Source organism: Melanostigma gelatinosum (assembly GCF_949748355.1).
Source record: "Melanostigma gelatinosum genome assembly, chromosome: 19".
Taxonomy (NCBI): Eukaryota; Metazoa; Chordata; class Actinopteri; order Perciformes; family Zoarcidae; genus Melanostigma; species Melanostigma gelatinosum.
This window is the reverse complement of record NC_136652.1, coordinates 19,701,452-19,712,730: the sequence shown is the minus strand read 5'-3', so window position 1 is coordinate 19,712,730 and position 11,279 is coordinate 19,701,452. Positions and strand designations below refer to the sequence as shown.

The 11,279-nt window shown below is 42.4% G+C and overlaps 2 protein-coding genes across 2 annotated transcripts in view; one reads left to right on the top strand and one right to left on the bottom strand.

Moving 5' to 3' along the window:
- Window positions 1-2,307: 2,307 nt before the first annotated feature.
- ubxn2a (UBX domain protein 2A) lies at window positions 2,308-7,153 on the bottom strand. Its single transcript, XM_079291019.1, is given in 8 exon segments — window positions 2,308-3,239; window positions 3,824-3,876; window positions 3,880-3,985; window positions 4,449-4,586; window positions 5,753-5,862; window positions 6,258-6,360; window positions 6,752-6,814; window positions 7,125-7,153. Coding segments are annotated over 7 exon segments (738 nt in total). The 5' UTR covers window positions 6,796-6,814; window positions 7,125-7,153; the 3' UTR covers window positions 2,308-3,055.
- Window positions 7,154-10,537: 3,384 nt separating this feature from the next.
- Window positions 10,538-11,279, top strand: part of atad2b (ATPase family AAA domain containing 2B) — a gene marked incomplete at its 5' end in the record, with an annotated part of 58,049 nt that continues 57,307 nt past the window's right edge. Inside the window, one exon of the mRNA XM_079290762.1 lies at window positions 10,538-10,636. Coding sequence (XP_079146888.1) covers window positions 10,538-10,636 — 99 coding nt within the window. The remainder of the gene's footprint in view (window positions 10,637-11,279) is intronic.

Genomic DNA, 11,279 nt, shown 5'->3' with positions numbered 1-11,279 from the left:
CCTCCTCCTCTTCATTATCATCATCATGTATCATCCTCATCATCATCCTCCTCTTCATTATCATCATATAATCATGCATCATCCTCATCATCATCATCCTCCTCTTCATTATCATCATATAATCATGCATCATCCTCATCATCATCCTCATCATCATCATCATCCTCCTCCTCTTCATTATCATCATATAATCATGCATCATCATCATCATCATCATCATCCTCCTCCTCTTCATTATCATCATATAATCATGCATCATCATCATCATCCTCATCATCCTTATCATCATATCCTCATCATCCTCATCATCATTATCGTCATCATCGTTATGATGTTGGTTACACTTTAATTCCACTGCAAAATAGTTGAAGTAAGTTTTTAGTTGGTTGCCTACAATGTAATACAATTGAAAGCTGTGTAACTATAATACCTGTAGGCCTGTAGTGTGTGTATGTGAGTGTAGAAGGCCTACTTTACGGGCTAGGCTACTCCGGATAAAGTTGTGTGATTCACAAAAAAAAGATTTTCAACATCGAAGCAGCAGAGGCAGAGATATCCAAACGTTTAGTCCCTATGCCGGATCGTACATTTCCAGGTGGCAAACTCCGGTTCTGAAAAGTGAATCCAATGTCATAGTGCCTTAAACTTGCATTCTTTCAAATAGCCAGCAGGGGGCGACTCCTCTGGTTGCAAAACGAAGTCAGATAGAATTCGATGAGAAAATGACCCTACTTCACACTTTACTCCTCAGTAAACGTTGTAAACATGAGTTTATGTTCTCAATCTCCAGTTTCAAGTATTCTTCAACACAGCACGATGTTCATTTAGTAACGATTAGTAACTAAGTTATTAGTAACGTATACTTGGCAATAAACCGTTTCTGATTCTGATTATTTGTTTAATTTAGAAAACACCTGGCTCTATGAAATAAAATATTCTCAAATATACATGAAAATAGTAGACAGCAAGCCTTTTCTACACACATCTCGCTGGTTGGAGAAGGAGATGCAGTCCATATATACTCCTCATGCTATTTTTTAAGGCCCTTTTATCAATCTTTCACTGATGATATATTGAGTGCCTTTCATTTTCCAACAAAGCACTTTCATGAGCAGCTCCTTTGAGTGCAAGACGCTTACTCTCCACAGTAAGCCTCTCCTCAGAGCATGACAACAAACATGTCATGGAGACCTCGGCTGGTGAACCCAGACCTCTCTGTAAATCCCAAGCATGCAAACCCCTCAACCAAAACCACATCATCGACAGTGCGAGGCAGGCATATGACCTGCATTAGAACGAGTATGTTTCCGATAATGCGTGAAGAGGAATGTGCAAAATGAAAAGGTTGGCCGCTGCACGAGTAAAAGCGTCCTTCTGAAAGGAAATGTGGGAGTTAAAGGGAAAGTAATTCCCTGCATGCTTAGCCTTATTAAATATGTAGCAGAAAGGAAATGTGCTCTCTTTCACTCTTTAGCCAGACCCCCCTTTGGCTGCCAACCAAAGCCTGCACTTTCAGGTCAAAATCTTAAAATGTGGCTTGTTAGAAAGGTAATTCTTCAGAGGGGATTATACTATTCCAGACATCTCTTCGCCTGACCTTGGCCGTCCTGTGGCTGTCATCTCCTCTTCCTCTGCCACGAGCAAACACAAGCCCTCCTCTGTTCTGCACCAGCATCCCTCCCGTTGCTTTAAATATTGAAGATGGATAATGCCGTTCGCCTTCTTCCCGGGGCCAAGCAAGACAGCTTAGAGACGGAGAAGCAAGCGCACGCTCGTGTGTAAAAGCACACGCATGTCCTGGAACACGAGATGCCTCATTCAAGAAGAAGAGCGGGAATTCAACTTTACTCAACCCCATCTGAGTGAGATTTCTGTTGCTTTTTTTTAAACCCATTGACCACTACGATCACTGTCGGTACACTTCATACCATCATCCTATACTTCCCATACTGTGTGTGTTAGTGTCAACGCTGTGAAGTCGCCATTCCTGCAATTTGGACTTCTTTGACATCAGTAGCTCCCCCCCCCCCCTCACCTCTTGAGTCTAAATCCCCATTTAAATGTGTAGTAACAGCACAGATGTTGAATTACAACACGGAATAATGTGCTGCATGGGTGTCATATTATGAACACGTCAAGCTGATGGATGCCTCAATTATCAAATGTTTCGGTCAGCAGTCTTCACACCTGGGCAGCAAATAACAATATGAATTTCAATGCTGAAAGGGCTTTGGAAAGATGCTTCATTCAATTCGTTTGAAGGTCAATAAATAAATACAAATTTGCAGAACTTTTGAGGATTTTTATTGCACCTTGATATGCTTTGAAAGGATTCAGTCAAATAAAACAATACATTGTGCATTCTGAATTAAATAATGAACAAAAGCGCAAAAATGGTTAAAAAAAAAAATATAGACCTCAACAGTCAGGCCAACACATATAACAGTAACAAGCCGTCATCTTTTCCCCTTTTAAATCCCAATAATGTGCAAACATATGTTTATTAAATGTAATTGTAAACTCAGAGATACAAATGTAAATATCAGCCCCTTATTCATTTATTTATTTTACTGTAAATAGTGCAGAAAAACTGGTGATCACAGTTTGGGAAGACTTAAGCGAGTTGGTCGGTGGTGCTGGTGGTGAAGGTATTGTGTGTGTGTGTGTGTGTGTGTGTGTGAGTGAGGGGAGGAGGGAGGGTAACATGTGGTCGAGCAACAGACGGACACATCTGCACGGGCGACAGAGTCCGTTTGCCTCTCTTGAGTTTGGGGGTTTTGGGAGATCTGTTGGCAGGTAAACGCTGTCCTCCAGAGGAAGAAGACAAAGAAAGCACTGACAACAAACAAACTGATAATCTCTCCATTAGGCTGTAGATAAGCCCACATTGAGATTTAAATATGTCAATCATAGAATGCAGCGCAAACTTGAGAATAAAGCAAGATTATAAGTCACAGGGGGCCTTGAGACTGCGATCAGGGTCTTGGTGAGGTGTCAGTGGAGGGGTTGAGGGGTGTGTTGTGGGCATTACTGGGGGGGGGGGGGGGCCTTTTAGTCAGGAGTGTCCAAACGGAGCCTGTGTGTCCAGAGGTCTCTGGACGATGACGGCGGTGGCCAAGTCGGCCTCTTCTAGACTCAACTCTTTGTCGTTGAGTTCCCGGAAAGGAACGGACGTCGTCAGGACGAAAGGCGGGCAGCTCCTCTGGCAGCGCGCCACGAAATCCTGAACATCGGCGATCCTAGAGAAGGAACCAGAGGCAGAATTTTAGAAAGACATAACGCAGCAAAGCAGCAAAGCAAAACATCCATTATTAATGACGGCCCACCATATACAAGCGATCGTACGGCAGCCCGACACACACTGAGGCTCGCTGAAGGGTGGAGGGGTTCAGCCCTCCCTATCCTTTAGCTAACCCTGTTATATAAATGCTGCATCCCAGTTACGCAATCCCTCTCTGGGGATTTTATAGATCCACTGCACTGCTACATCTCAGAGTATGTTTTCTGCAGCCCCCTGCACTGTGGCAGGGGGATATAACATGCGCCGTGCCTTCGACTCCAGCAGACCAGAACAAAGCATTACCTAATCCTCAAACAAACCCCCTCGCCAGCTCCCAAGCTCGTACAAACAAAAATCTCGTGTCATCCCTTGAACTACTTCTTTTTCTGCGATGCTTGAGATTACGGGATTTACAGACAGCATAGCAGTGGTGGAACGTGTCATTGCGCAGAATACTAAATCGGTCTTATAGATAACATTTGACGATGTCAAGCTCAGATGTGGAGATATGCCTTTTGGCCTTTTGGCCTTTGCGATACACACCGATGCTTTAGGTTGAACCTCTGCACCAATCTCCTGCCGTCAGCCAACCAGATCTACAGGGAGGTAACAGGAAGGGCGTGGTCCAGTGTTACCAGGGGAATAGGAGGAGATTCTCCGTCCTCGTGTACAGATGGTGACCTGGCCACTACTCTGGGCGCCACACTGGGAGTAGACAGAAATAAATAACAAATGAACGATCAGTTAAAAGTGCATGCACACAGCAAATGCATTGTGTATTTGTGTAAGTGATTAAAACTAGGTGTAGGCAGACAAACCCTCATCAAAAAATATTTTGGGACTCTCTGGAAAATGTAGTATTTATACGGCGTTATTAAATGTTGAGGCTCAGAGTTCATCAGGTCTGTTTGCTCAGATTTGCTTGTGGGTGTTTTGATAGCTGGATTTAGAAGGACACCTAGTGGTACAAAGTAGTATAGCACCTTGGAACTTGAGACGGACACAACAAAGCCAACTCAACAGGTACATTATTGATTATTTAGGACCATATCTACATGCTTAATTATTATTTATAAAAAGGTCAAATCGTGTTTCAACACATATAATACTCTAAAATGTATATGTAATGTATTTACCTTGTAATATTATCACAACAGCGATCTCTTACCTGCCAAGTCGGTACCCTCGACCGCTGAAGGGGTGAAAGGCCTTTTTCCTGGGAACGTAGTTTTCCTCCGTCAGATCCTCCACACTGATCTCCAGCTCCTCCTCCTCCGCTCTGCTCTCCCACTCTTTCGGAAGCTCCCTGGGGCAGATAAAAGACCGAGCATCAGAGTCTAGTCGGATCACTCAACATGACAAATGAGCACTAATGAGCATTATGCTTCATCTATCTTATATCGCCGGGTTGTGGTCTGTGGGAGGGACCTCTTTACTGCTAAATCCTCTTTGCAGACTGATGGGGTTTGACTGTAACATCGAACCGCATACAGACATGTTACTTTTGAGTTACATACACAGTACACAGTGTATACATTTGACATGTTGCGTGAAGCTTAAAGGGTTTGTTTGCATCCGTGTAGCATTTGGTGACATCTAGTGGTGAGGTTGAAGATTGCAATCAACTGAAACTTCTCCCGTGTGCCAAGCAGGTAGGAGAACAATGGTGGCCGGGCGCAAAATGTGAAAACGTGACTGGCCCTGTCTTGAGCCAGATTTTGGTTTGTCCTTTCTGGGCTACCGTAGAAACATGGCGGACTCCATGAGGAGAACCAGCTTCGTATTTAGATGCAAACGGCTCATTTTAGGGCCACGAAAATACATTGATTCTTCATTTCAGGTGATTAGGACATTTAAACAATGTAATACTAGTTTAGCCTTAAGAAAAAGAGAAGTAAAAGCAATTACTTCCTGACATACTTATTTGGTATTTACGTAATGTAGTTCTCCGTAATTCTGTTTTAAACGGTGGTGAACTATAATAAAGAGTTATTTATTGTCATTTTTTAAAAATAAGTCAAGAAATTGTATCAATAAGTCACTGACACAGGTAACACTGGTTTATTATGGACACAAGTCACATTATCTCAATACAACCCAGAGTATTTAGTGATAAGGTAGAATGGCACAATGACAAAATAGAGTAATAATAATAATATATATAATAATAATATAATAATATTGTTATTTGCTTTTGATCGGCAGGAGAATAATATGAGTTCCAATACCCGACCATTACATGGAGCACTGTCCTCCATCTTTGATTGCTTGAGAAATGTGAGAGGAACAAATTAGGCTGTTTCAGGCACAAACAACAGGTCAGAAGGTGAGAAGTTTTTAAGTCACCGATATCAATCAAAGACCCAATCAGAGCTCAAGGTATCATGGTCCTTTTGTGCTTTAAGGTTGTAAAATCTCACTCAATACAACTGTAACACCTTTACAAATTCTGCCTTGGTCATTTTCACTCACCCCCTTTTGATGGAGTCCAGGAAGTCTTGATTCTCTGGTACGGAGTAGCTGCGGAACTCCTGATCGTTTACAGTGAAGCCATCCTTCCACAACCTCACCACCATCTCCACCTGCAACGAAGGCACAAAAGAACCCTGATCAGCTGTCGCTGTATGTGCTGGACTCCAGAGCTGGAGGAAGGCTCTGCAGCGCGGGAGGTCAGCACATGTCATGGAGATCAGAACACTGTCTTCTGAGTTTTTTTAATGTCAGCCTAAATGTAATTCCCTTCTGCTCGTTTTTTAAAATATAATATGAATATATTACTGTATTTCATTGTGTAGGTGTTAACTTTTACTGTAAGTATTCATTCATTTTTAGGCTACAAGTCTACAAATGTATTGATTTCGTTCATCACATCTAAACTGCAATCAATCTGATTGATGTGTGGACGTAAAGAGGTTTTCCTGCATCGACCTGCAGACATTTGGCCCTGAAGATTTCGTGGTGTGAGTTAGTTGCTGACCTTTGATGTCCCCGAGGCATCGTAACAGATCTTCTCCACCTCATCGAGGAGGTCTTCTACCGAGAAACTACGCCTCATTGGAGCCTCCTCTTTATTTTCGTCACTGGCGGCCAATAAAGAAATAGACAAGTTTGTAATTCACTCATTACAGACGTCTTACTGAATTCAGCCTGCAGTCCCAGGCTTTATTGTACAGAAACATTGCATTATTGAGTTATTGCCCCTAAATTACAGTACAATAATAGTCAATTATTTTTTGGGTGACTTAAAATGTATTGAATTTTGAGTTTTCAACAACACAAAACACACACAACGCAAGACAAAATAAATAAATAGACAGATGGATAGATAGATTGACCAATACTGAGATGAATAAAAACAAAATGACACTAAACTAAGGTAGCGAGTCATTGCAACCCTTAAATGCAAATGTTCCATTTGATTGTAAGGAATTTTAAGTAAAAATAGTTCGCAATTAATTTGTTTTGACTCACCAATTCTCATCTTTCTCACCCCCCACAGTGTCAATCTCTTTCATGACGTTGTGTGTTTTCCATCTAAGAAAATGAGCAAAGCAAACGTCACGAGAGGGCCTACCGCTGCTTTCAAGGCATCTTTAATACAATTCAACATTCAATTAGCTCAACGGTTTATTGTGTAAATGTATTCACGCGTTATTTTTTATGGAGCTCTATAACGTTATATCCATAAACACGATATTGTAAATGATGGTGGGCGTCACGGAGAAAGCCATGGACGCGCACAGAGCCCACGACAGAGGACCTGCGCATCATAACGTCATCATAAACACACAGTACATGCTCATTTGCATGCGCGTATTAAGGTTACGGTCACATACTGATTTACCAGTCCGCGTTTTCTCGGTTAATCCCCGGGCTACACATCTGCAGCGGCCGTAAGGTTCGTGCTCTTCTGCTGAGCAATGCGTGACGTCACTGTGCCGTAAGTCGACTCCTCTCCTGTCGTAGTGAAACCAGACTGGGCTGCTGAGCTCAGCACTTCCAGTTTGGAATTGAAACCGATTGAGACTGATGATTCAGTATTAGATGACAATGGAAACACCACTAATGTTACGATATATATCCATCCATCTATCTATCCATCTGTCCATCTATCCATCTGTCCATCTATCTATCCATCCATCCATCCGTCTATCTATCCGTCCGTCCATCCATCCATCCATCCATCCATCCATCCATCCATCCATCCATCCATCCATCCATCCATCCATCCATCCATCCATCCATCCATCCATCCATCAATCTACCTACCTGTGTCTCTGTCAGTCTGTCTATCTTTCTGTCCGTCCATCCACCATCTATATATCTGTCTGTCTGTCTGTCTGTCTACCTGCCTGTCTATCTGTGCTGTCCTGTCTCCAGCTCTCCTCCCCCCAAAGTTCTCACTGCAGTCACACACTCACATCATGAGGGACGTAATGTCAATAATTAGGTTCTCATGATATTATCATGAGTACAGTAAATTCCCTAATTGCACTGCAGTAATTGTGCATTTCCTGTCATCCTTGTATTATATAGTGCATCTGTGGCACAGAGAGGTAACACCACATCTGGACAGGATAATAAATTCATCCTTTGTAATTTTCAAAGTCAACGCTCTGCTATTCCTACAGAGGACGATATTAATACACTCTGGGCTACAACATCTGCCCCTCCATTGGACACTGAACAGTGGACTGCTATAGTTTAATTACATTTATGATCCCTTAATCTCTTCATCTAAGTATATTATTCTTTCACATCCAATATAAATTTTAGTCTACACCCCACCACACATCCATTAACGAACAATGTTTGCAGTTTGAAGGGTTCCAGTGAGGGACGTTGCAGACTATCCACATTGCCATGCTGTATATACTGTAATACAGCAATACAGTATGCACTAACAGTCAGTCAATTCATTAATACATGTATTCATTAATTAATAACTGAATATGTGGCTGAGTCACTTTAGTATGCATAATTCACAATATAACTAAAAACAGAGTCAGGCCACGGCCTCTTTACTCTCTGATGAAGCCGACATAAGTGATCGAGAGGCTCAATAAATCCTTTATTTGACTGTAAATTGATGTACATAGGCTATTTGAAGAGTTTTTTAAGGCTTCAATCTGGTATATAGTAGTGGGGTTACCCATTTGTCTGGATCACAGATTCAGTAGCTCCATACACAAACAAAAACAATGATGATTTGATTGTGCTTTTTAAATGGCATCGCTTGAACCCCAAAACACGAAACAGATGGCTAGCAGTTGCATTTTCAGTCAAGCCAGAAATAAAAGAGGCTCACACACACACACACACACACACACACACACACACACACACACACACACACACACACACACACAAGTGCACACAGGTTTGGGTTTCAGCAGTGGTCCCCAAAGTGGGGTCAAGGGATCCCACAGGGTTTCTGGAGTCGATCACTGGAAGTTCTAAACTTTTACTTCATAGGAAACCTGGTGTGATCAAAAGGTTTCAGACATTCTGCAGAGACAGAACAACATACTGGTTCTTTGTAGGTTCAACCAGTTTAATTCTGCCTGATGGATATTATATTTAATATTGTCATTATATAATAATGTGGGAACCAAATGGTGTGTGGAGAACAAGGCGAGGAGCAACACTGAAAACAAGAAGAGAGGACAATGATGGTCATTATTTCAATAACTCTGACAACATGCATTATGTTTACAGTAAAGAACTTTAAAAGTTTGATATTTAATCTTTAGTTATCTTGCAAAATATATTTGATGATGTTTTTATTGTCATCGCCACAGTTCTGGAGCGAATGAGCCCGCGAATGAGCCCGCCACCGCTGCGAGGGCGAGACAGGAAGCACGGCAAAACATCACAGACAAGTTAAATGCGTAAGTGTTGGGAAAATGTATGAGCTCATTTTAATGCCTCATCACCCCAATCAATCAGATTATATGTCTTTAAATGTGCCTGCTGGCAGTAGACTTCATGAATGCATCATCCAATGAGATCTATAGCGACAATAATGATCTCAACTCTTTCAGAATAAGTAGATAAAAACAAGCCCAAAGAGTATCTGATACTCATTAATATGAGGATATATGTACTGTATGCCTGATGTATCCTACTATATATGTGTATATACATGTATGTGTAGATTACCATATAGAACTAGTTTGAATATGTGTGTGTGAGAATATCAGAGACAGTCAGTGCTCGGCTGCGGCGTGTGGTGTTCAATGTATGGCTCGAGAAGGTCTGAATCGACAGCAATAGAGGCTTCTTAGTTTGCTCAGCTGGTTTTAAGGATCACCGTGTGTCTCACTTTACATGCATTTCCGGAACTCCCGTATAACCCCCAGTATATGCGCAAGCGCATTAGACTACCGTATATGACAGGAGCTGCCATTTTTTCCGGGGGAGTGACCAGATTATCCAGCTACCTTCACTGAGCCTGCGCTGGAGCAGGTTCAAGCTTTTGGATGTGTTGCCATGGTGATTTTGCCGAACTTGCTTCGTGGAACCGGAAAGCCTGATCTACGTCATCTTATCCTGAAACATATCCGGCTAACTAAGTTTGACACGTTCGTGGCACGGGGCCCAGGTTTTACATGTTTGCATAGTTTTGATCACAAACTTTCTGAAGTTAACTTTCTACACATTTGGTACAAAGTTGACTGATTCGTTGTACGTAATGTTCTCTTTGTGAAGAAGAAGAACTTTTTCTTCACATAACTTGGAGTCTGCCCACTTCCATCTGGTTTGCTTCAGACCCGTCCCACTGCTGTTCATCTGAAGGGTACACTGTGTACTCAAGCTTACAAACGTCATATTTACTTTTTCTTTAAATATTCCTTCAGTGATTTATTGTGCTTAAATAGTAGCCTACTTAGTTGATAGACTTTAATGAACTATATGGAATTCAGTATCACTAGTATTCACTGGACATGTTTCTCCTGTAAATAACATTTTGTTTCTGTTGATTATTATGGTCCTTGTGATATTTGTATAGTAAGGATATGATACTAGCTTGTGTGTGGCAGTAGTCCAGTCAACAAAAACGAATGCACCTGACAAACAGACCTACATCCACATCAGCGAGAAGGAGGGAGAGAGAGAGAGAGAGACAGGGAGAAAGGGAGAGAGAGAAAGAAATGGCGCCTCGATGCTGCGCTCACTGAGGCAGTCTTTGGAGCCGGCTAAAGGAGATCCAGTGAGGGTTAGGCAAAAGGAGAAACTAACGTTACTAAACTAAACATGGTGAACACAAGGAAAAGCTCCAGGCCGGGGAGCGGTCCCTTCATCTCCTCGAGGACTAGGTCGTCGTCAAGAACCGAGCGAAACTCTGAGGAACATGTAAGCCGGGTTTCTTTTCTTTTGCACCGGTGAGCGCTAGGTAGCTCCGCTAGGTAGCCTGTAGCCTGTGGCCTCAAAGGTGCTCCACACAATGTATTATTCACGGCAAAGCACGGGAAGTGTTGACACTTGACACCCACCCAGTCACGCAGATACACAATAAAGGACTTCAATGCAGCGATTCCTGCGCGTGTCACTCGCACTGAACGTTGTTTCACAAGCTTGTCAAATTACAAGCTAGCGATGTTAGCTCCTGGCTAGCTCTAAGTTGAGTTCCCTTTGTGTTTGGCAATTTGTAGCCCGACTGACTTGTTTGCACCGTTGTCTCCACAAATATCTCTAAATAAAGACAACCGTGGTTTTGTCACGAGGCTATCGGCACGTCTTCACGTGGCCGTCCCGGACGCATTGGCGTGGTTTATTTTTAAAAAATGTGAAGAGACAAAAGCTTCAAGTGAAGCTAGCGTGGCTAGCTCGGCAGCTAGCTTACAGTGGGGGAAGGGAGTCCCGGGTTCAAAACAGTTGACTGGCTCGATTCTCGTATTAAGCAAGCCTGAACTTTGTGAACTTTCCTGTTGTGAATGCCCCCCCAAAAAGACCCGGATGCAGCGTACTTTTACAAAAAAGTGTTTTTAAAAATGCA